Here is a 27,080-nt window from a genome sequence, read left to right as displayed (position 1 = left end):
AGATAAAGACATTTGTTGAGACGTCAGAGAATAACTTCCACGGCACTAGAGGCAGCTGTAGAGGGTTCAAGCTGTGGAGGAACACAGATTGGGATATATCCAGCAAAACATTGACAACGTAGGTTGCAAGTGCAGTGAAAGGATTGATGACACACACCAAAAATTGTAGTATTCCATTGGTCCCGTGGTTATTCTACAAGGTTGCTTTTCTGCCAGGGATTATATGATCATTTTGGCTGGTCCGGTCCATCCCATGTTACAGTGTTTTTTTCCTTAATGACGATGCTGTTCCAAGGCGACAGGGCACCTGTTTACACAGTTCGCATCGTCCAGGATTGGTTTGCGAGCAGAAGGATCAAGTGCCCCTGGCGAGCCTTTAGCGGCTACTGTGGAGAGAAGGGTGCGTGATCGCTATCTTCCTGCAACGTTGTTATTTTATATGTTCACTATTTTGCTGGATGAATGGTATAAGATACACTTGAAAACTATACATGACCACTTTTTTCCATTCCGAGACGATTGTAGGCTGCTTTCAACGCCAATACTTTCTTACACCGTATTAACCATGGCAATGTGTTGCGACTTTGGTGTTTTCATATCATCCTCCCTGTAGGAGGATATAAATTGTTCTTTTCATCTAAAGCTTTGATGGTCTCAAACACGAGCTTTCACGCACAAAAAGTTTCTTCTTAAATAAGTAGCAACGATATATAGGTCCGTATGCTAATAGCAGTGAGACGCTGACGCTTTATCAGTAACGTTTCAAGAGAGTGCAACTAAACCGTTGCCGAGCACTAAGACGTAGGTAGGCGTTCATGCTAATACTTCGAATAGTCAACGAAAATGTAAAACCTCACGGCGTCTGCGTTAAGACAATAACACTGCTACACGAAATGTTTTTGGAAGAAAACATAGAATCAGTGACGATTATAACGTTGGCAACAGCCTGAAAATAATTGTATGCAAATACTACGGATCTTGCGAAAGTAATTTGTGGTGTTAACCTTGTGTGAAAACCACAGACTAAGTTGGCGGGGCAACACCTCCGAGGATTTCCAGCGCAGTCCTGGACGAAACACCAGGCACAGAAGAGTTTCTTGGGCCACGACCTCGCATCCCGAAAGGTTAAGCAGCAACTAAAAGAAAAATGTTTTTCGATTTGATCCCAATATAATGAGGACGATGTCACGAATAGATCAAGAATGCAAAATGCATAATGAGAAGAACCGGTGCATCATCAGACCTTCAATCTATTCGGAGAAAAGGAATTCGTCCGCAGCTCGTGGTCGTGCAGTAGCGTTCTCGCTTCCCACGCCCGGGTTCCCGGGTTCGATTCCAGGTGGGGGTCAGGGATTTTCTCTGCCTCGTGATGACTGGGTGTTGTGTGATGTCCTTAGGTTTGTTAGGTTTAAGTAGTTCTACGTTCTAGGGGACTGATGATCATAGATGTTAAGTCCCATAGTGCTCAGAGCCATTTGAACCATTTTAAGAAAAGGAAATCGGAAACGGTGGCGGACGTTAGCGGTAACGTAATCACCCACTTTCTAAATATGGCGTCCAGTTCTGAAACGCCGATGCACGGGAGGGTTGCCAGATATTGCGAGCAGTGCTTTTGTTTGGAGCAGTAAACGCGTGAAAACTCCGTGCGTAAATACCCTCAAGAGTGTTATTAGCTGACGACTGGGATTCCCAGGTTCGCATGGTAGGCTACATTTCTCTTCTTTGGAATTATCAGTAGGTCTTTATAGTGTGAACCAATGAAACAAAGGCAATAACGTGGTTGTCCCGGGCAGAAGTCTAGCATGAAGCTTAAATTTCAGATAGAAAATATGTTCGCTTTGCTTCCGTGGAGTGCCAAAATAGTGTTTCTTACATACGAGGCGCGTTGAGTAAGTAAAGCAACACATCTTCTTTCTTAAGGTCGTTGAATTTATTCAAGATTCAAACACACGTATTTTCCCCGCACTAATGGCTACAAAACCCTATTTTTCAACATATTCAGTGCGACCTCCATACGACGCCCTACTGGGAGGGCCTATTTGCCCGCATGGCACCACTCTACTGGTCGTCGTCGGAGTCAGCGTCTCGCTGCATCAACAACTTGCCTGTCATCCACATACTGCCTCCCGTGGAGTGCATCATTCATTGGGCCGGACAGGTGGAGATCGGAAGGTGCGACATGTTGGATGGAGAAGAAGAATCCAGTGAAGTCTTGTGAGCTCCTCTCGGGTGAGCATACTTGTGTGAGGCCTTGCATTGTCATGTAGAAGGAGAAGTTCGTTCGCATTTTTGAGGATATGCACGCGTTGAAGTAGTTTGTTCAGTTTCCTGAGGGTAGCACACTACACTTCAGAACTGATCGTTGCAACACGAGGGAGGACATCAAACAGGATAATCCCTTAAGAGTCACAGAAGACCATCGCCATAACTTTACCGCCTGGGGATGCAGCTTTCCTCGGAGTGCGGGTGACGCGGCGCCACTCCATGGATTGACGTTTTCTTTCCGGTTCGAGGTGGTGGACCCACGTTTCATCACCTGGGACGAACGACGTTCGACAGAAAAACTGTCACGATCAGCCTCGTAGCGCGCAAGCAATTTCGCTCAGGTGGTCCTTCGTTGTTCCTTACGGTATTTTGCTGTGCGGCGAAAAGCTCAGCGTGCACACACCTGTGAGTAAACCAACTGGTGGAAGAGTGTGTTAGCACTACCAATAGAGATGTGCAGCTACGCAGCTAGGCGTTTGACTGTGATCCGTCAAACACACGTTCCTATACTTTGCCAGGATCACAGCTGTGTGCCGCCGGCCGACGCGCAGGAGGTCGGATAGGTTTTGACAGACGCCTCGTCTAACGGCTCGCCGTGCTTTTGTTGGCTGCCAGGTCTCCATAGACGTTCTACAAGCTTGTATGAATGACTGCAATGCTCTGGTTTTCCGCCAAAGGAATCTCCGTGACGGCTCTGTAGTTGCAACGCACCTCCGCTAGAGACAACATTTTGAAAGCTACGAATAGTTCCGCTCCTATTCGAACTTTACGAAATTGTAGGGGTTGAAGTGAAAACATTGTACGACGTTGCTCAAGAAATTCCGCATATTTTTTAACCGAATTGGTCGAGGAAAAAAATGTGTTGCGTTACTTGTTGAACGCCCCCCGTTCGTTTATTTGCTCATGTAAACCTTCCTCATGAAGAGACGTTGGACGACCAACATCAGTGGTGTAGCTGATTTTCTGTGTATTTTGTTCTGCCGAAAACAAAAATTACTATTACGTTAGCTGAAAGTCCTCAAATATGCATGTACGCATCTAAAGTCAGTCCTCTTGAGAGGACGAACTGTGTATGAACCAACTCGTCAGTCAACAAGGACTTAATGTCACCCTTGACATATAGGGCTTATATTAGGTGATCTGAAGGAGGACTCTGCCATTACGACTGCTACTTAGTTTCAGGTTCATAAGCTGAAACACAAATTTTGAAATGAAACTTTGAAAGGAAGTTTGGGTGGTCTTGGAGAAGTTGATTTCTCCCTGCAGACTTTCACGCGATGCTGCTTCTGATAGTTTTAAGGAAACCGTGGTACAAACGTCGTTGCAGTTATTTGCGTTTTTCTTCTCGTAATCCATTCTCATGTGTGATAAGTATTCCCAAACAGTTTTAGTGCTCTTGGATGGATTGTTTACCATCTTGCACAGTCCCTCACTTACTAAACGTTTTCTGGCGGGTCGTCATCATCAGCCAATTTTAACAAATTTTTGAAACGCTTCCACCAGTCATAGGGGTGTGTCTGGCCTAAAGCGTGTCTCCGGAAGCTTGCATCAACATTTGGTGCTTTTCTGGAACGGTTTCGCCAAGTTTTAAACAAAACTTTATAAAATACGCTGCTCTCTGAGTTCAGCCATCGCAAAATTGCAAGCTGTCTGACTCACGACAGTGTAAATACGTTCACCAGCAACTAACCGAATCACTCGGCTCATAGACGCTTGCCACAGTGACTCAAGAAGGATGTCTGGGAGACAACTAGCGGCATTACAGTGCCCACGTAACGGTTTGCGCGCATAATTCGGGAACTTTTAGATACCACCAAGCACACTTTTTTTACCACAACCTGCATCTTTTATTTTTTCTTAATGAATATCATATTCTTCAACCCCTTTCGCGAAAAGATTAGGAGAACATTTGAGAAATGTAGCCCGACCGAATGAAGTCATCAATGATTAATTTCTTAAATTCATTCGTAAGAAAAAATGCTGAATAACATTATATTCTGTTACGATGACATACATGACGCCGACTTCCAATGCATCTTTGTTGCCAAGAGGGACAATTTCATTTCACTAGGAACTCGCAGGCAGTTGAGTTGGACGCTTATAGGAGTACCGCAAAACTGCTAGGAGTTCGTTTTGTTGTATTACGTTTCTCGTTTATTAATGAAGTAGGTGATCCCATACAATCATCGCTAATCGGTGTTCATCTAGGATATATTTGGTTAAGCTTCTTTATGCAGGTTGCCGTTTAGTTCGGTTATATGAAAAAGAACACGCAATACCTGTGTACCACCCTTCTTATTTGTTCCTAGCAGTCTCAGTGCTAACTTTTTTTTTCTTCACACAGCTTGTGCAGCCACCCAAACTGTCAATAAAATACTGAATTATTATAACTGGTCGTAGAAAGCCCTTTGTAATTACGGGTGATTGGCAGAACTAGTCGAACAAACGGATAGAATGCTTTTTCCAATAATGATTATGAGTTCACTAATGGTTATTTCATCATTAATTATTGAAAAATCATGTCCTTAATAACTGTCCTTGAGTGTAACGTAACCTCAGTTTTACAAACTCTTTCACAAACTTAGGTGGATGTACGTAATTCTGCACGTTGTACTTTTATGCATTACAGAGCAAAAATTAAATCTATTCATAATACTCTTTAAGACAAAAAATGACTCACCACGAAGAAATTATGCGAATGGGAGGGAAATCTGTGATATATATGTACAGATAAATAAGTGATTAAATTTTCAGAAAAAGTCCAATATCTATTCAAGGGAAAGCGCTTCACAAATCGAGAAATCCAGTAACATGTTGGTCAATCTCTGTCCCTTATGCAAGCAGTTATTCGACTTGGAATTACATAATTGTAGTACGCATTTCCCCTACCCATTGTCATTGCAATTGTTGCATATCAGATATCTATTTCTCATTCTGTTTGTCGTTGTTCTCCAACATACAGCACTGTTTATGGCTTTCACACACAGACAGGCGCCAACCGACCCACCCATTCAACAGCCCACTTACCCCGCCCCCATTCTCTCATCCACCTACCTCCCCCCTCCCCCCCCCCCCCCAAAAAAAAACACGCAACATGTTTTTGTTGTAGATCTAGCGTTTTATTGACTTTACGCAGAACAGAATATACACCTATTTACCAGTCGCGACTGATACGTGTGTCTGTCTCCCGACAACAGTTCCTGCGCCAACGGTGCCGGATGTTCCGCGAGGCTACAAGTTCGTCTCGGGCTACTCGGTGGTCAAGCTGTACCGCACTTTCAAGAACTGGTCGGCCGCCAAGGAGAGCTGCGAGGCCGATGGCTCGAGACTCGCCGTTCCACCGGACCGCTACGCTCTCGATGGGCTGAAGTCGGTGTTCGGGCAGGAGAAGGGCATCTGGTACGCTTTCCTCGGCTTCTCAGATGATAAACAGCAGGGTAGGTTCACACTCATCGGTGAAATAATCTATAGAACTCTTAATGTATTCAGCTAGTTCTGGATGTTTACGTTATTTGAATGCCTATCAGTTCATGGCAGAATTGGACATTTATATGTGAATATACAACGGAAGACAATTAGTTGTAAATGGCATTGACAACGCTTATCACAGGTTTTTCTTGGATGTTCTAATGATGAGACACGAGGGGATTGTTACACGGTGAATTTGTTAAATTGCTCAACGGTGTGAGGAGTCGGCTGCAACGACACGTGGTTCTCTTTCCCCAGTTGGATGACTGGGGCAGATTAGGGACACGCATGTCGCCAAGGTGGTGTCCAGTTGAAATAATTTACATCCGGCCATCGGGCCACACGAAATTATTATTATTACTACTTGAGTTGCGCAGAATTTAGAAGTGCTAGTAACTACCAGAAAGTGATCACAAGTTTGGACACTGCTGGTTACATTAAATGCTAGTACCAAGACACACTCAAAAGTAAAAAGAGTAATTTAGTTAGTATTCTGTACTTCGTAGAAAATCTATAAAACTACATCAACTTTAAAAGAGGATCCATCAGAGGTAACGCGCTAATCTCAGTGTGTTATTAACTGAAGGAAATGGGTTATAAAACTTCTTCAGTTTTTATACTTAGTGAATCCAGTTTTTCTTCCTCAGTAGTTCTCTTTTTTTTCAGGAACGAGGAAAAGGTCACTGGAGGATGGAAGTTGTAACTTGAGTTGGCTTGAGTAGGATAAAGAAAAAGTTACTGTCATTTCGTTTACATTATATGTTTATGAATTCATGTTGTCTGTTCTTGGGACACGTCCAAATTAACATACACCATGCGTTCATATTATCTGAAGGGTCTAGCTGGGTAATGGATCCACCTTCTTCAGTGCGGATGCACGAATACGTCCGTAATCCTGCGGGAATCTCACAGAACGAATATGGAGTATAATGGACAGGGACTGCGGATAGATGGCGCTCGGTGGGAATGTGGATCGGCGCGCCGAGATACTGTGCACGGGTACGATAACAGTGTGTCCCAGATGGCCGATCAGTTGACGCACCTGCCTAGTAAGGAAGGAGATACCGTGTTCGAATCCTGGTCCAGTACACATTTTCCTTCGTCGCCGCAGATTATGCGTAATGTCCCGATGCAGCTGACGGCAGTGATCCCCTCCCTTTCCTTTCTTCCTCTCCCCACCTTTAATTCACATATTTTGTTTTGGGCCAAATACTGTCCGACATCAGTGCTATGTTGTCGTGATGAGAAGATTGGTTCAAATGGCTCTGAGCACTATGGGACTTAACATCTATGGTCATCAGTCCCCTAGAACGTAGAACTACTTAAACCTAACTAACCTAAGGACATCACACAACACCCAGTCATCACGAGGCAGAGAAAATCCCTGACCCCGCCGGGAATCGAACGCGGGAACCCGGGCGCGAGAAGCGAGAACGCTTGGTGAGAAGACAGTCTTTCGACCGCCTCATTATAGGCTGCTTCTTGGAAGAGCTTTCAGTCATCTTAGAACCAGAAAATAATATGCATGGCTAGAAGATCAAATTCATGATGTTTCCCTTGACAGGACTCTGACCCTATGTTGGCGCGAGCAGTGCACTCTCCCGCCGGCATTTCTACATTGTTGCGTGCTTGTCACAGTCATGATGGGTGTGTATGCAGCAGTGGTAAGTCGCAACCTTTTCTATCGGGTCACATTATATATTCACACATGTCTACAGGTGCAAAGGCTCTATGCCCCCTTTTATGAGGGTTTCAGTTTCTGAAAGACCACCTTTCCATGCGGATCCATGTTTGGCACACACTTAAGCCGGCAACTTAGTAAGTTTTGGATTTGGTATCATACTATAATACCTCATAGTTGAATTATATTTACAGTGGTTGCGCTCTTCAATTTGTGGATCTGTCTCTTTTTATGTAGTTCTTCCTCTGCAAGAGGCTTTCCTGCAGACCAAGGAAGTGTGAGGGTCTCCTGTTATTTGCCGTAAACTTGGGATACACAATTTGAACCTAGTTTCTCTTCATGTTATTCGACTTTTATGGACTCATCTTTTATACACGTACATGGGACTTATTATTAAGAGTTTAAGTACAAGTTCTGTCCTGCCTTTTAATGCTGACACTCTGGGTAGAATTCATTATTTATTTACAACTTTGCTGATGCACCTTTTACGAAATAAAAGGTGATACGATTATAGTGGATCCTACCGCTGTTGATAAATTCTTGACAGACAATCCTATTTGTATTGGGAATGGGAACTATTATTGTAAATTTTTTTGTATATCCCTTTGTTTAATTTTTCGGCTGTCGTGATGAATCGGCTAGGCTAAACGCCTGCTGCTCAAACGCCAGCCGCAGCTGTGCTGGGCTTCCTGTGGATGTTATCGCGTTGTTATATCATATTAGCAAGTGGAAAATGGTCGAACACATGAAACAGGATTTCTGAAAAGAAACGATGCAGCACAGCTGCCGCTCTCTACGGATGGTAGGTTGACAGATTCACAACGGGGTGCAGAAGAAACACCTACTGGGAAGGCCATTTACCACCATCACTCTGAATACAGGGGACGGATTCTCATTACTTTTCTGTCTTCATCTCCCTGACATGAATTGTAATCTCCTTTAAAATTTCATACTTTATAACAACGAAAGTATTAGTTATCCATAATAAGACTAAATGTTGTAAAATTTATAGAATATTTGAAGATGACACACTAAATGACAGTGGAGGAAGGGTAACTGATATGTGAGACATTGTTCTTGAGGATCTTAAATGGTTTCTTTACTCATAAGAAGATCCTCAAGTACATACGGGAGAGTCTTCTGAAAGTACTTGGTCAGTAATATGCTATAGGGGAGAACGTTGTGCCTAGCAACATTTTAGGTGCGCCGCTGCCTTTTTCTGTAGTTGCAGAAATTGCTCACCAATAATAAGGCTTTTACTAACGTGCAATACTGTTCAGTGGTACAACATCGCCGTGTACGTACGAACAAATATTGTATTCAGATTTTAAAATGCTGCAACAGAGAAATTCTTGTCAATAATGAATTTAATAATCTATGTCTTACATTACTATTCTACCACATACAAACAATCAATAAGTGAAATCTAATTAAGAATCCTCAAAATAACTTTAATCAATAACACAGCACTTGAATATGTACAACTCTTAATATATACAAACGCTGCACAAGACCCAGTCTCATCTCTTAGAACACAAAAATAATAGCTTAAGCTGGAAACTTCTGTTTCAAGCACGTCTTCATGGGCCTGCCGCTGTGGACAAGCGGTTCTCGGCGCTTCAGTCCGGAACCACGCTGCTGCTACGGTCGCTGGTTCGAATCCTGCCTCGGGCATGGATGTGTGTGATGTCCTTAGGTTAGTTAGTTTTGAGTAGTTCTAAGTCTAGGAGACTGATGATCTCAGATGTTAAGTCCCTTAGTGCTTAGAGCCATTGGAACCATTTGTCTTCAAGGCACAACGCTTTCCGTATCGTTCAGAATAAAAATTCCAACATAGGAACAAATGATCTTAGAGTCTATAGGGACGCAAAATTTCATTCAGACCACGCCTTGTTGGGTGCAAAGTCGGTAGTAACAGCTAAGCGAGCAAAGCCAAATGTTATCACAAGGACAGTGGATACTATTAAATACAGCTTACAGTTCGAAACACAAGTCTGTAAATTGTCTTTACAAATTACGGTTAGCATTCAAACTGAGACACATAGAAGAAGGAGCGTCGAGGTGTCTGTACCAAAGAATTAAGAAATGCCTATGTGAATCGGCGTTTGAAGCACTGGGGCAGTAAACAGAAAAAGGAAATCGGCCCCAACAATGGTGGACTCAAAGCATAAAACAGATGTACAACAAATGGCTGGAGCAACGGGTCAAACAGCAAAGAGCCTGTATGTTAGAATGAATATGGAATTAAGAAAGGACATCTGTAAAAGGGAAAATGTAATCTAGGAGGATGAATGCGAGGAAGTCGATCTATACCCGGTGATACAAAAGTGGTGGCACCGTGTGAAATGGTTGATGGGCTGAGGAAACACCTGAGAAAATGAGCGGACGTACCGGTTAACGGTCTGGCAGAGTGGGAAAATCATTTTAAAGACCCAGAGTACAATGAAATACAGTCAGAAATGAAACAGAATTAGGTTGGTGTAGAGGAAATAATCACGAAAGAGGTACAGTAGGCGGCTACGCAAATGTGAATCGGGAGCAGATGACTCTGGGATGTGTAGGAACGCAAATTTAGTTTTTGTGTATTTATGTGATTATTAAATTGCTATAATGACAGTGCACATAAACAAGAAAAACCAATAAGGCTACCGATGCAAAAACATATATAAGGGAAAATGTTTAGAAAATGAAGAGAAAAAAAGGGAGGGGAAAGTTAAGGATATTAAGAACACTTGCAGCGGCATGTTGCATGGTGTCTCGCTGTCAAAAAGATGTCCGTTCTGTCGGCAGAGGAATGGGGAAGGCGTAATTTTGTGTTGGTTGCAGTGTTCTTCGAAATTCCAGCTCCTGGGCTGGCTGGAGAAAGTTTTCTGTGAACAGTGACCGGATATCGTCGATGTCGGCGCTGCTGGTGATGTTGGAAATGTGTCCAGAAGTCCACTGGATTGACGGTGTCGTAACTGAAGCGGTAGTTGATGGGCATGCCACTAATCCATGTGACAGCGAACCACTTAAATGATGGGAGACAAGTCGTGTCAGCATATATCAGCATGGTTGGAGAGACGTTATGTGGGAGTGCTTGGAGACCGACATCTAACATCTTCTGTATAAGGGTCCAGAGGCCACTGGTTCCTCACACTCGAAAAAGTGTAAATTCGTGTCTTCGACATTGCACTTGAGGCACAACGGTGAGTCCACCAGCACAATGCGGTGCAGTTTCTGTCTTATAATATAACTTGAAACGTCCCCTTAGAAAAAATTAATGAATTACTGTGCTGATAAACCTCTTACGTTAATTGCTTTTCAAACAGCTGAGCAAAACTGAACGTTCTCAGACATTACTCTCTTCACTTATTCTGATCAATACTAAACTGACACACAAAATTTTTAGCGCAACGCAATCTGACTTTAAATAATCCCTACAAAAGAATAAGCCTGACTAACAATAACCTATACCTTTCACAAATCGCTTACCTCACAAAAATCTTCGTTACTGGAACTACTGCAATACAGCGAGCGATACTACTGCCAGCTTAATCGTGTTCAAAAGTCATAATATATATAGCAGTTCATGACATCCAGTCTTACGAATGTACTGTCTCTGATGGACACACGTCCAGATCATCCGCTCTCAAAATTCCGCCATCTCTCTCTCCCCACATCCACCACTGCTGGCGGCTCACCTCCAACTGCGCAACGCTACGGGCTGTTAACAGCCTACTGCCCAACACTACAATAGCCCACAACAATGCAAACCAGCCACAGACTGCACGCAGCACAGCCAGTGTTTTTCATACAGTGCGCTACGTGGCGTTACCAATATAAAAAGTATAAAAACCTAAACAGCCTACTTACAAACTGTCTTGACGAGAAGGTACCAGTTCGTGGTGGTGTTAGTGGAGTGTTATAATATAGTTAATGGATTGTTTTCCGAACTGCACCACGAAACCTGGAGGCGACGTGCTTCAAAGGGGTTGTGGGGCGGGAATGGTAGAAGTCACTATTCGTCGTCTTCCTGGCCGTAGTGAGTTCGGCGCATTTGCATTTGTTTACCAGAAAGAAACCGCCGACGTGTGAAACTGGTGGGATATATGCCAATGATGTCAGTGGGCGTCTCGAAATAGGTGTGAAATCAACGGTCAACGTTCCAGTGAAACTATTATTCTGGATTTTTCACAACCGGAGCATGGTACTGGTGTAAAGTGCCGATGTCTTAACTCTTAACATTAAACAGAACTAGGCCAACATCCCGCTTCGAACAAGTGAGCATCATACTGGACTTTGAAGATGTGTCTGGAACGTATAAAATACCAGATAGCTGCCTGCAGTCGGTCTACCACTGTCGCAGTGATGGGCAGAATCTGTTTCATATGGGGTATCCGGACTGCCACATATGTGTTGGGAAAAGCGACCCTCTATCACATATTCAGCGGGCGTAGCAGATGGCTCTGTATGTCCGAAAATTGATTGCCGAGGTACGGCGAATGTGTCGCGCGTACACCAACCAGAGACGGCGGGGGGTGTCTACTGGGGGGCTACGCTATCTGTGGGAATGCATCCTCCAATCTTCATGGCGACTTATTTTGCGACGTTGGTAGCGCTTTTTGCCCGTGTGCTGTAATGGGTAAGGCATTGCATCGTCGGTTGCATTTCGGCCGCTGAACGTTCGACAAGAGCCAAGTCCTCCGCATAGGCGCGACAGCGGGAACCGTGCTCCCAGAGTGGAATACCCGTCAAGTATCGCCGTAGTCCGCAGATAAGTGGTTCCATCGCGGTGGCGTCAACCATGGTCGGTACCAGAAAACCCTGCTGTACTGGGCATTCGATCAGTGTAGGTTCTGTGAGTCTTTCGCTGATGAGAAGCCTGAACATCGTCTCTCGAAAGAGGCGCATGATCGCCAGCGTGAACTGTTTGGGATTCACCATCGGGTCCATAGCTGCGTTGGGTAATGCATGGCTGACACAGTCGAATGCTTTGTTGAAGACGGTGGACATTAATAAGCCTCACAGTCGGGTGTGTTGCACCGACGATCATATCTCGATATTCAACAATGGTTGTGTAAAACTCAATTGGTAAGCCATCCGGGCCAGTCGACTGATTTCGTTATCCTTCGCCACAACTGCAAGGACTCGTCAGTAGTCACTTCTGCGGTGAGGAGGGTTGCGGTCGTTGATCTCCTGGCGAACTTTGGCAATAGCCACCGGATCGGCCGGTGTATCTTGATGGAGGAGTGTGTAGTGCGTTGTGAAGGCATCGTTGATAGGAGCTTGCGATGTCATCCATCGTCCGTCAGGTATTTCTAAGGCTGACATTAAAACCTATCGACTTCATCGAAAATTTTGAACTATATGATGCATTCACCGCTAATCCTGTTTTGGATGCACGCTCGTACAGCGGCTCCCTCCAAGTGGCCCCTGGTCAAGGTTAAAATTTTTGCTTTGATGCATTGAGCTTCTTTTGGACAATCTGGTGACGGGCAAAGGTCTGTGAGATCGCCTAGAGCGCTACGGTAAAAATCTGTTGTTTGGTACCGGCCGGAGTGGCCGAGCGGTTCTAGGCGTTACAGTCTGGAACCGCGCGACCGCTACTGTCGCAGGTTCGAATCCTGCCTCGAGAATGGATGTATGTGATGTCCTTAGGTTAGTTGTTAGTTAGGTTTAAGTAGTTCTAAGTTCTAGGGGACTGATGACCTCAGCAGTTAAGTCCGATAGTGCTCTGAGCCATTTGAACCAATTTTGTTGTTGGTGGTGATTCTACCTGGCTTTGACTTTAACGTAATGTGCCAGGATGCAGCGGATGGCCGGTTTGGCGAACAGTATCCACGACTGCAGTGTAGTCCTGTATCGTCTGATGCTTTTAACACAAAGCTGTCACGTGGCGTGACCTGTTGTCGAAATTCGGCTTCTCATAATAGAACTTCGTTGAGTTTACAGGATTGAGCATTAAGCCCTATACAATGACGGGAAAAATATCGCAGCACCAAGAAGGAGTTGTGCGACGTAAACGAAATGTCACGCCATTCGCATAAGAATGGCTCTAGTATCGCCACTAAAAGGATGTAAGTCAGATTTGCTTTAAATACACACGGTAATGGTCGGAAGCGTCAGTTACCTTAGAGATCGGATGTGGTGAGTCGTTGTTAGTCAAAAATACCTATAGGACGACAAAGACGTCACTATCAACACCTCACTGAATTTGAAAGAGGTCGTGTAAAAGGGCTATGCAAAATTAGACTGCGATCTTGCAGAAAGACTGTGCAGGAATGAACCCGCTGTACATGATTGCCCGCAGTGGTGGTCACAGGAAGGTATGCTTGCAGGAAGATCAGGCTCCAGTCGGCCACATGGCACAACCAAGAGCGAGAGCAGTCGTGTTCAGCATTTGGCTCTGTGCACCTTACTGCATCTGCAGTAGCAATTCAAGGAGCAGGTGCCACCGCAGTGACTCACTGAACTGTTGTAACACTGAACTACTTCAAGAACAGCTCTGGGCCACACTGCCTGTCACGTGTTTTCAACTGACCCAAAATCACAGCCATTTGTTTCTTCAGTAGTGTCAACCGAGAGCCTATTAAGGAGCTGGATGGAGGTGTGTTGTGTTTCCTGCTGAAAGCTGACTCTGCCTCAGTACCAGTGATGGCCGCGTCTTGCTTAGAACGACAGTGAGGGTCCTGGTACCAACCTGTCTGCATGCTAGACACATCTGGAGTTATAATCTGCGGTGCTGTTTCATAGCCCAGCGGGAACACTTTCGTGATTATCCGAAGCACTCACACTGCAAATGTTGTACGTCAGCCTGGTGATCCGACCTGTTGTGTTGCCGCTCATGAATATCATTCCAGAGGATGTTTCTCAGCAAGATAACGCTAGACCGCTTACCGCTGTTGTAATCCAACATGTTCTACAGAGCGTGACATGTTACCTTGGACAGCTCGATCACCAGATGTGTTCAGTAGAGTACATATGGGACACCGTCGGACGACAACGCCAGAGGTATCAACAACAAGTATTAGCCGTTCCTGTCTAGCCGATTAGGTGCAACAGGAATGGAACTCCATCCAACAAACTGGCATACGGCAACTATACAACACAACGATGTCAAATCAAACACCTTTCAGCCGTCGAGTTTCCAAACTTGTTTTATTTGGCTGCCAGTTTCGGCGATTTGCCGACAGATGATGGTTGAAACGATCGATATAACAAGCAGAAATCTACAGGTACCAGTATTCGAATGCTGCCCCCTGTTTTGAACAGAACTGAGGTGGAATCTTCCGACACGTCGGTCAGGGGCCTGAAGATGACGTAGTAAATCGCCGAAATTAGTAGCCAAATAAAATAAGTTTGGAATCAAGATGGCTGTAAGGTGTTTCATCCGACATTCTGTATCGAACAGCCGAGTCCCGCAACCATCGCTGAGAAAATGGACATAGGCTGTACAACACAATGCTTGCACGTTTTCATGCTTGCGCGCCGGATATTAATGTACCAGAATTTAACGTTTTCAACGGCTTACCTCGTTCTTACATTAACCAGTAATCCTGCTATCTTAATCAATTAAATATGTTAACTAGAAAAATGTATTCCTGAAATTTTGTTACTCTACATTAATTATTTTTTTGTGTTGTGACTTTTTTCCTCAATGTACATGGTCTACGAAAGTTGATGGTACAGATGTAGATTGCAAGATCTGTGAAGGCAGACGACGAACGTTCTGTGTCGAGAAGATCCTCGCTCCAATATATATATCGCTGAAGCTCGAACACACAGTTAGCGCATCAGCGATGTATGTAGGATAGCGTGGTTCACGATGCGTGTATTCCCCGAGTGGTCGCAGTCTACCGCTCTCCACGCGCTGACGAGGCGGCTGATGAGGAAGTAGCGTTCCGGGAATGTGGTGAAATGTGGGTACTGTTCTGCCTCTCGAGAAAGCATTTGAAATCTCCACCTACGATGAGGTGATCATATCTTCCGAGAAATAAAGGCGTGATGCCTTCTTCATAGAAGTAGAACTTGTCCCTCCGTTTATCTGTGCCCGATGATATGTACAGATTTGTGTTTATAGTTCCCTCAGCTTTCAGGGGCACCCCTCGTTCCGTTGGTAGCTAAATCGGAAACTGCAATCCCTTCCAGTATGTCTCATATCCATAAGACCTGGACCAAGTCGCCATCTTCAGTTCTAGTATGTGGGTGACGTCGACGTCCGCTACTCGTAGCAAGTTGCGGAGCAATACGTTTAACGGTGCTGAAAGTAGCTATTCGGTTTCCCCAGTGGGAGATCCGTGCTGCCGGTATACTCATAGCTTACGAAGGTTGTCGTGGAGGGTACTGGCAGTCCATATCGGTCACTAAGGTAGTCATGGGAAGATGCCCAATTTTAGTGTTAGCTTAGCGTACGAGCACATCCCATTTACGACTCGGGTGGAGACGGGAAATCCCCATGTTCTGTTCATGGAAACGGTCAGCCAGTTTCAACACAGGCGAGAGGTGGCGATACTGGCCAAGTCCGCTCATCCACATCGGTGACGTCTAGTGTCGGTCCTGGGAGATGGTAATGAACTGCGTCTTGTAGTCTTGTGAGGGCTTAACGTGCAGTGCGGCCGTGTATGTGGATGGAGAAAGCGGTTGCGGTTCGGCCGGTGTTTGTGTCATCGTGCTGCAGTTGTGTGATACGGCGTTGCAGGTATACTTTACGGACACGACCATCTTAGCCACAATTAGAACATGTTTGATGTTGTCCATTATAAATTACAACTGCTCGGCATCCACCTACAAAAATGTATCATGGGACACGACTTTTGAGATCTATTCCGACCTGTCTGATACCGCTCTGTACCGGTTACATTCTGAATGGTGCCCATGTTACGGCGAAATAACTATAGACTTTCGTATACGGGCCTATCGCCACGATGACTTCGTCTACCTGTACGTCGAAAGTCAGTTCGAAAAAACGGATGGTTCGAAGGTAAGTTAAAATATTTTTATATTATTGATTTTTATTAATAAATAACTATTTTGACAGATTAATGTGTTGAAATTAGAATTCATTCATGCAGATTTTTTGTACAAGGTTCAGAGTTGTCCACTTCCAATGGCCTGATGTTGCCGTCTGAGTGGCGAAATTTCAGTCACCATGGCGTCCGTTGGATAATCTCGTTACAAGTAGTGTCGGAAATCCTCTGAACGTAAACGACGTTGGTGACGCTTGATAGCTGAATGCTAGCGATCCGTCGCAGGGCACCTCAGCATTATCACGTAAGATGTGCTGGAAGGCCGGTGCTTTGGGTTATGCGTATGCATTCGGAAAGGTGAACTTACGAGCGTTCTCCTTGTAAGAGTTGGCCATGATAGTTTGTTCGGCTTGGAAGCGCAGTGACGCGATAGTAAACAAACAGCATCCATGCGCAGCAGCGTGGACGGCTGAGCACCGTCCAGACCGCGGACCTACCGAAGGCAGACAGCCGTGCGAGCTACCCATGCATGATTCACGATTTCACGGAAGTTCGGCTGCGGAACTTGCAGGTGTTCTGCAAGTTTCACAGGAGGAGGTCTGTGAAGTTTGGAAGATAGACGAGGAAGTAAAGCTGTGAGGACGGACTGAAAGTCGCGGTGCGGTAGCTCAGTCGTAGAACAGTTACCCGCCAACGTCAAAAGTCTCCGAGATCGAGTCTCGGTCCAGCACACAGTTTCAATCTGCCAGAAAGATTCATAGCAGCGCATACTTCGCTGCATAGTGAAAATTTCATTCTAGAAGGAATCTTCTAGTTTAAATTATTATCTCTTTGTACAGCCAAAGTTTATGACTCGTAGCCATGTATTTGATGAGATCGTAACAACACTGTTTTGGGTTTTATTTGTGTCAAAATACAGAGCAAATCAAATAGCAGATGAAACTAGTGCAAAGATAGAAGGCACCCTTTACAATAACAATGAATTTGGGAATCGATTAAGGAATACACTGTTTCATGTAAATATCGGTGGAAAAGTAGCACTCCTCCGTATTATAGGTAATGACTTAAAAAAGACATAGCCAAACAAATGAATATTGTGCAAAATATACACTCCTGGAAATGGAAAAAAGAACACATTGACACCGGTGTGTCAGACCCATCATACTTGCTCCGCACACTGCGAGAGGGCTGTACAAGCAATGATCACACGCACGGCACAGCGGACACACCAGGAACCGCGGTGTTGGCCGTCGAATGGCGCTAGCTGCGCAGCATTTGTGCACCGCCGCCGTCAGTGTCAGCCAGTTTGCCTTGGCATACGGAGCTCCATCGCAGTCTTTAACACTGGTAGCATGCCGCGACAGCGTGGACGTGAACCGTATGTGCAGTTGACGGACTTTGAGCGAGAGCGTATAGTGGGCATGCGAGAGGCCGGGTGGACGTACCGCCGAATTGCTCAACACGTGGGGCGTGAGGTCTCCACAGTACATCGATGTTGTCGCCAGTGGTCGGCGGAAGGTGCACGTGCCCGTCGACCTGGGACCGGACCGCAGCGACGCACGGATGCACGCCAAGACCGTAGGATCCTACGCAGTGCCCTAGGGGACCGCACCGCCACTTCCCAGCAAATTAGGGACACTGTTGCTCCTGGGGTAACGGCGAGGACCATTCGCAACCGTCTCCATGAAGCTGGGCTACGGTCCCACACACCGTTAGGCCGTCTTCCGCTCACGCCCCAACATCGTGCAGCCCGCCTCCTGTGGTGTCGCGACAGGCGTGAATGGAGGGACGATTGGAGACGTGTCGTCTTCAGCGATGAGAGTCGCTTCTACCTTGATGCCAATGATGGTCGTATGCGTGTTTGGCGCCGTGCAGGTGAGCGCCACAATCAGGACTGCATACGACCGAGGCACACAGGGCCAACACCCGGCATCATGGTGTGGGGAGCGATCTCCTACACTGGCCGTACACCTCTGGTGATCGTCGAGGGGACAGTGAATAGTGCACGGTACATCCAAACCGTCATCGAACCCATCGTTCTACCATTCCTAGACCGGCAAGGGAACTTGCTGTTCCAACAGGACAATGCACGTCCGCATGTATCCCGTGCCACCCAACGTGCTCTAGAAGGTGTAAGTCAACTACCCTGGCCAGCAAGATCTCCGGATCTGTCCCCCATTGAGCATGTTTGAGACTGGATGAAGCGTCGTCTCACGCGGTCTGCACGTCCAGCACGAACGCTGGTCCAACTGAGGCGCCAGGTGGAAATGGCATGGCAAGCCGTTCCACAGGACTACATCCACCATCTTTACTATCGTCTCCATGGGAGAATAGCAGCCTGCATTGCTGCGAAAGGTGGATATACACTGTACTAGTGCCGACATTGTGTATGCTCTGTTGCCTGTGTCTATGTGCCTGTGGTTCTGTCAGTGTGATCATGTGATGTATCTGCCCCCAGGAATGTGTCAATAAAGTTTCCCCTTCCTGGGACAATGAATTCACGGTGTTCTTATTTCAATTTCCAGGAGTGTATGACGTGGTAGAAGAACCCTTGTTTGATGAAAACTTTGATATAATTACATTTTCCTGGAGACATACGAGTCTCATATTTATCTTCGAGAAGATAAAAGCTGAAGTAAAATCAGTAGCAAGGCCAGGACTTGAGCACAGGTATCCCTCTTCCTAAATAGATCTTCTCTACTACACCACCCATGCTGCTTTGGTAACCACTCTGCCAGAGGCTGTTGTGAATAACACTTCTACCTGGCAAGCAGGAGACTTGGGTTCAAATCCCTGTTTTGGCACAAATAGACAAAAAGACCCGTGGTCTAGGGGTAACGTCTTTGATTCATAATTAAAAACCTCTTCGGTCCCGGGTTCGATTCCCGCCACTGCCTCAATTTTGAAAAATAAGCAGCATTGGCGGCCGAAGACTACCGGCATAAGAAGTCAGCCTCATTCCTGCCAACGGCCTTGTCAAAGAGGGCGGAGGAGCGGATAGAGGTTCAGGGCACTCTCTTGTCCTAGGGGTGGGAAATTGCCCCTAAAGGCGGAAGAATCAGCAATGATCAACGATATGAGGATGCAGAATGCAAGGGGAAACCACTGCATTAAAGACACGTAACGTGTATCCACAGGACATGTGGCCTGTAGTTGAAGAAGTGTCATGATGATCTCTCCATTGGCAAAAGATTCCGGAATAGTCCCCCCTTCGGATCTCCGGGAGGGGACTGCCAAGGGGGAGGTTACCATGAGAAAAAGATTGAATAATCAACGAAAGGATAACGTTCTACGAGTCGGGGCGTGGAATGTCAGAAGGTTGATCGTGGTAGGGAAACTAGAATATCTGAAAAGGGAAATGGAAAGGATCAATCTAGATATAGTAGGGGTCAGTGAAGTGAAGTGGAAGCAAGACAAGGACTTCAGATCAGATGAGTATCGGGTAATATCAAAAGCAGCAGAAAATGGTATAACAGGTGTAGGATTCGTTAGGAATAGGAAGGTAGGGCAGACGGTGTATTACTGTGAACAGTTCAGTGACCGGGTTGTTCTAATCAGAATCGACAGCAGACCAACACCGACAACGATAGTTCAGGTATACATGCCGACGTCGCAAGCTGAAGATGAACAGATAGAGAAAGTTTATGAGGATATTGAAAGGGTAATGCAGTATGTAAAGGGGGACGAAAATCTAATAGTCATGGGCGACTGGAATGCACTTGTAGGGGAAGGAGTAGAAGAAAAGGTTACAGGGGAATATGGGCTTCGGACAAGGAATGAAACAGGAGAAAGACTAATTGAGTTCGGTAAGAAATTTCAGATTGTAATAGCGAATACGCTGTTCAAGAATCACAAGAGGAGGAGGTATAATTGGAAAAGGCCGGGAGATACGGGAAGATTTCAATTAGATTACATCATGGTCAGACAGAGATTCCGAAATCAGATTCAAGACATTAATCAGGAAGAATCAATACGCTAAGAAGTGGGATACGGAAGTTCTAATGAATGACGAGATACAATTGAAGTTCTCTAACGCTATAGATACAGCAATAAGGAATAGCGCAGTAGGCAGCACAGTTGAAGAGGAATGGACATCTCTAAAACGGGCCATCACAGAAGTTGGGAAGGAACACATAGGTACAAAGAAGGTAGCTGCGAAGAAACCATGGGTAACAGAAGAAATACTTCAGTTGGTTGATGAAAGGAGGAAGTACAAACATGTTCCGGGAAAATCAGGAATACAGAAATACTAGTCGCTGAGGAATGAAATAAATAAGAAGTGCAAGAAAGCTAAGACGAAATGGCTGCAGGAAAAATGTGAAGACATCGAAAAAGATATGACTGTCGGAAGGACAGACTCAGCATACAGGAAAGTCAAAACAACCTTTGGTGACATTAAATGCAACGGAGGTAACATTAAGAGTGCAACAGGAATTCCACTGTTAAATGCAGAGGAGAGAGCAGGTTGGTGGAAAGAATACATTGAAAGCCTCTATGAGGGTGAAGATTTGTCTGATGTGATAGAAGAAGAAACAGGAGTCGATTTAGAAGAGACAGGGAATCCAGTATTAGAATCGGAATTTCAAAGAGCTTTGGAGGACTTACGGTCAAATAAGGCAGAAGGGATAGATAACATTCCATCAGAATTTCTAAAATCGTTAGGGGAAGTGGCAATAAAACAACTATTCACGTTGGTATGTAGAATATATGAGTCTGGCGACATACCATCTGACTTTCGGTAAAGCATCATCCACACAATACCGAAGACGGCAAGAGCTGACAAGTGCGAGAATTATCGCACAATCAGCTTAACAGCTCATGCATCGAAGCTGCTTACAAGAATAATATACAGAAGAATGGAAAAGAAAATTGAGAATGTGCTAGGTGACGATCAGCTTGGCTTAGGCAAAGTAAAGGCACGAGAGAGGCAATTCTGACGTTACGGCTAGTAATGGAGTCAAGGTTAAAGAAAAACAAGACACGTTCATAGGATTTGTCGACCTGGAAAAAGCGTTCGACAATATAAAATGGTGCAAGCTGTTCAAGATTCTGAAAAAAGTAGGGGTAAGCTATAGGGAAAGACGGGTCATATACAATATTGTCAACAACCAAGAGGGAATAATAAGAGTGGACGATCAAGAACGAAGTGCTCGTATTAAGAAGGGGGTAAGACAAGGCTGTAGCCTTTCGCCCATACTCTTCAATCTGTACATCGAGGAAGCAATGATGGAAATAAAAGAAAGTTTCAGGAGTGGAATTAAAATACAAGGTGAAAGGATATCAATGATAAGATTCGCTGATGACATTGCTATCCTGAGTGAAAAAGAATTAAATGATCTGCTGAACGGAATGAACAGTCTAATGAGTACACAGTATGGTTTGAGAGTAAATCGGAGAAAGACGAAGGTAATGAGAAGTAGTAGAAATGAGAACAGCGAGAAACTTAACATCAGTATTGATGGTCACGAAGTCAATGAAGTTAAGGAATTCTGATACCTAGGCAGTAAAATAACCAATGACGGACGGAGCAAGGAGGACATCAAAAGCAGTCTCACTATGGCAAAAAAAGGTATTTCTGGCCAAGAGAAGTCTACTAATATCAAATACAAGCCTTAAATTGAGGAAGAAATTTCTGAGGATGGACGTCTGGAGTACAGCATTGTATGGTAGTGAAACATGGACTGTGGGAAATCCGGAACAGAAGAGAATCGAAGCATTTGAGATGTGGTGCTACAGACGAATGTTGAAAATTAGGTGGACTGATAAGGTAAAATGAGGAGGTTCTACGCAGAATCGGAAAGAAAAGGAATATGTGGAAAACACTGATAAGGAGAAGGGACAGGATGATAGGACATCTGCTAAGACATGAGGGAATGACTTCCATGGTACTAGAGGGAGCTGTAGAGGGCAAAAACTGTAGAGGAAGACAGAGATTTGAATACGTCAAATAAATAATTGAGGACGTAGGTTGCTAGTGATACCCTGAGATGAAGAGGTTAGCACAGGAAAGGAATTCGTGGCGGGCTGCATCAAACCAGTCAGTAGACTGATGACCAAAAAAAATAAAAAAATTCAACTTCTACCCTTACCTAATACGAAAATTTTATTTTCTTATCACAACCCGAGTTGATGCACGTTTATGAGATGATAGGCTCTGCTCCTTATAAAGGTCTGTCACTAGCGGTTCCCTTCGGAAAAGTTCCTCCATCCTGTTCTTAGCTGCGTATGATGCATTCATCCTGATGTAAATGAAATGGTGTCTTCTTCTCCCTCGTCTTCCAGGTCACAATCCCTTCTAGCGCATCCATTATTTAGCCACCTCTTCTCGCACAGTGTCCTACTCAACTGCTTCCATCTCGTCGTTGTTTGCAGTGTTTATCTTTAGTCGCACACCGTTTGTGACATAACCTCGTCCTTTACTTCAACAGATTTTCTCTGCCTCGTGATGTCTGGGTGTTGTGTGATGTCGTTAGGTTAGTTAGGTTTAAGTAGTTCTAAGTTCTAGGGGACTGATGACCATAGATGGTATGTCTCATAGTGCTCAGAGCCATTTGAACCATTTGAACTTTACTTTAACAGTCCATTTCACACCTGCCATTTCTCTCCAGATCCAAGACTAAAAAATTTCTAAGCGTTTCTGCCCTCTCCGATTCAGTGTCTAAATTTCAGCACCGTAGAGAGCAACATTATCCTTTCGATAATTACTTATTGAATGGACAATAGAACATACTCCTCTATCTGTAACAGATTTACTTTGCAACAGCTAAAACTAAACTAAACTCAGGCGCTGTAGATCGTGCGATGTCGCAGTGTCATCCTCCGCCAAACGGCATCATCTTATGCGGTATGGAGGAGCATGGAGTTAGCAGATCGTTCTTCCAGCCACTGCTGACTTTTAGACCTGGAGCCGCTACTTTTCATTTAAATAGCTCCTCAATTGGTGTCACGAAACTGAGTGCGCCCTCTAACAGTCCTGCCAACAGGGGAAAATCTTTGGCGTTGCCGGGAATCGTAGCCAAGCCCTCCGCATGGCAGTTAGTGTCGCTGGCCACTCAGCTACGGTGGCGGACTGTTCTGCAGCAGCTATTTCTGTTATTAATTCTTGATTACTTGCCGTTTTAGTGCCGTTTCACCTACAGGGTACACGAATTTATGAACATGTTTTAGTACCTCATTACAGATCATCGCTTTTATATTCCCTAAATCCTTTGTAAAAATCATCGCCTCAGTCATCTCCAAATTTATCCTCATTCCATATTCCTAACAGCGGCTATACAGTTTGTTCAACATATTGTTAACTGAGACGACAAATTAAGATATTGGAGGCGTAACGTAGTAGTGATGAATAGCATCAGCCGTTGCGCTTGGAAACTTTATTTCGGTTACCAGTCTCAGTGACTCAGTAGTGTCTCCGTTGAATGGGACATATTTTGCTTCACCTATACTTGCAATTTTATAGGTAGTCTGGACGCGAATCTGACGCTGAAGCCTAGTGAGACGCGGGAGAACTGCAGCATCCTGCGCAGCGACGGGGTAATGGGCGAGGCGCGGTGCGACAGCATGTCGCCGTTCCTGTGCGAGCGGCCGCTGTCGCTGGGCGTGCCGGGCACCTACAAGTGGGAGGAGGACGCGGGCCGCTTCTACAAGACGCACGCGCGCAGCCTGCCGCGGGCGCGAGCCGCAGAAGAGTGCCGGCGCGAGAGCGCGACGCTCGCCGTCCCCGACACGTGGCTGCGCGCCGCCGTGCTGCTGCGCCTCCTCGAGCCCAGCGCAGATCTCTACTACGTCGGTTTCACCGACCACGAGCACGAGGGCGACTTCGTCACAGACGCAGGTACGCTACATTGTGGTGACTGTGACGGTCACTTTAGTTTTAGGAGATATTTAGCCCGTTTTGCACCATAGACTTTCTTATCTCTTTCTTTATTTCTTTCTGTAGTACGGTCTCACGGGACCAAACTACTTAGGTCATCCGTCCCTAAGCCTACAGGCTACTTAAGTTTAAACTTACGCTATGGACCAAGCCCGAGGGAGGACTCCAACCGCCGACGGAGGGATACGCACGAACCGTTAGAAGGCGCCTCAGACCGCGCGGCCATTTCTTATCTCAGTTGACTAGTCTACACTAGTAACTCCACTGCAGCACCCACGCTGCGCCGAGTGCACGTTTCCGTGTATCGGTCAGGACAAAAATTTCGTGTGTTCTGGTAGCTATCAGCTGCGCAGTTTGGGACCTGAACTGTAAAAGTGAGGTTATGAAGTACTACCCTTCTTAAGAAGATTCGAAATACAAACATCAAAAAGAGTTTTATATCATCTCAGTTCCCAGAACTCCTGAAGATAGACGTTGACTGTGCATTTAGTATCACAGACACACTCTCTTTCACTGTTCAAAAATGTCACTAAATCCGCCCAAAGATGTTAAGAACCAAGCATGAGCCGCGCCTGTTAGACGGAAGGAGTCCGATAGCCGATCAGTTCCAGTGATTATTTCGGGAAGGAGGTACTCGGCTCGTGTTGTCTTTAGTTCAAACATGCCTAGATGGTCAATACCGCGGTTAGATCGCGTTCACACTATTACTTTGTGTCAGGAAGGGCTCTCAACAAGAGAACTGTCTAGGAGTGAGCCAAAGCGATGTTGTTCGGACATGGAGATACAGAGCTGTCGATGGCATGCCTCGCTCAGGGCGCCCAAGGGATACTACTGCAGTGGATGACAGCTACCTACGGATTATGGCTCGGAGGAACCCTGACAGCAAAGCCATGACGTTGAATAATGCTTTTAGTGCAACCTCAGGACGTCGTGTTACGACTCAAACTGTGCGTAATAGGCTGCATGATGCGCAAGCTCACTCCCGATGGCAAGGTCCATCTCTGCAGCCACGACACCATGCAGTGCGGTACAGATTGGCCCATCAACATGCCACATGGACTGGTCAGGATTGGCCACGTTCTCTTCACCGATGATTGTTGCATGTGCCTTCAACCAGACTCGTCGGAGACGTGACTGTAGGCAGCCCGGTCAGGCTAAACACCTTAGACACACAGTCCAGCGAGTGCTGCAACGTGGAGGTTCCATGATGTTTTGGGGTGGCATTATGTGCTGCCGACGTGGTAATAGAAGGCACCGTAACAGCTGTACAATATATGAATGCCATATAGGCAGCATACTAGCGAGGCATTCATTCTTCTTCATGGACGACAATTCGCGCCTCCATCGTGCACGTCTTGTGAATGACTTCCTTCAGGATAACGACTTCGCTCGTCTAGAGTGGCTAGCATGTTCTCCAGACATGAACCCTATCGAATATTCCTGGGATGCAGTGAAAAGGGCTGTTTATGGACGACGTGACCCACCAACCACTTTGAGAGATCTATGCCAAACCGTCGTTGAGGGGTGCGACAATCTGGAACAACAGTGCGTTGATGAACCTGTAGATAGTATGCCACGATGTATACAGGCATGCATCAATGCAAGAGGACGTGGTACTGGGTATTAGAGGTACCAGTTTGTACAGCAATCTGGACCCCCAGCTCTGAAGGTCTCTGTGTTTGGTGGTACAACATGCAATGTGTAGTTTTCATGAGCAATAAAAAGAGCAGAAATGATATTTATGTTGATCTCTATTCCAATTTCTGTACAGGATCCGGAAATCTCGGAACCGAGGTAATGCGAAACTTTTTTTGTGTGTGTATAATAACGGACTATATGAACGAGCAATGAGAAAGGAGTTTATTAATGACGGAGGGAAAGTTCATAATAATTGCTCTTCGGCAATTGTCATGTGCTGCTCTCCTGAGAAATGAAAGACTCAGAAAACTGTCATCAAACATTTCAAAAGATATACATGAACACCAGAAAATATGCAGGATGAATCATCTGCCCTGCACAATGGGTTTTATGCAACCCACAACCCCTTCAAATACCACACACGAAATTTTCATAATTTCTCAGTCACTATGTACAAACTATCAGTACTACAGGAAAAAAGAACAGGATCTTTTTGTACAAAATATGATGTAGTTAAATTTTGCGCTGGGATACATTTCGACTCTAGGCAACACTTTTCGAGTTATTCAATAAAAGCGCGTGATAAGGTTACTTTTGTATGTTTCTCTTGAATAATTTGAAATCTATGGCCTCTAGCGAAAACTTACTGCGGTACAAAATTTAACTAAATTAAATTTCTTATACAAAAGTCCTGTTCATGTTTCCTATAGGACTAATAGTTTGCATCTAAGGGGCACGAGGCATAGGAAAATCTTGCGTGTGGTATTTGAAAGTATTGTGGGCTGCATAAAACCCTTAGTTTGGGGAAGCTGTATCACACTGTAAAATTGAAAACGCACCAAAGCAGTAAATAACGTCTTTTTATTTTATACTTCGTTTTCTGTTTTCTTATTAAATGCGAAATGACACATAAAAATATTTTCTCATCAAATAATTGTGAATTTTTGAAACTTCAAATAATTTCCGTTAAAAGATATTTATCTACATCAGTTTCCAAAAGTTAAGCACAATCACGGAAAGAGGTCACATTCCCTCATCAGGATGTCGGAAGGATTACTTAGCAAGCTGGTGCTTGGAGTTCAGCAGTGCCTAAAAGGTAATGTTTTGAAAAGTAATGTAGATTAATTCTTACAAAGAGGAAGACAGCAACCAGCCACTATTAATACTGCTATTTATTTAGGTAAATAGCGCCGTAACCAGTTTGAAA

General features: G+C 45.0%; 1 protein-coding gene across 1 annotated transcript in view; it reads left to right on the top strand.

Moving 5' to 3' along the window:
- LOC126334699 (uncharacterized) overlaps positions 1–27,080 on the top strand; it is a 65,859-nt gene that overhangs the window by 28,469 nt on the left and 10,310 nt on the right. The window contains exons 4-5 of the mRNA XM_049997201.1: positions 5,463–5,702; positions 23,822–24,196. Coding sequence (XP_049853158.1) covers positions 5,463–5,702; positions 23,822–24,196 — 615 coding nt within the window. The remainder of the gene's footprint in view (positions 1–5,462; positions 5,703–23,821; positions 24,197–27,080) is intronic.

Source organism: Schistocerca gregaria, chromosome 2 (genome assembly GCF_023897955.1).
Source record: "Schistocerca gregaria isolate iqSchGreg1 chromosome 2, iqSchGreg1.2, whole genome shotgun sequence".
NCBI lineage: Eukaryota > Metazoa > Arthropoda > Insecta > Orthoptera > Acrididae > Schistocerca > Schistocerca gregaria.
This window is presented reverse-complemented; position numbering and strand designations above follow the sequence as displayed.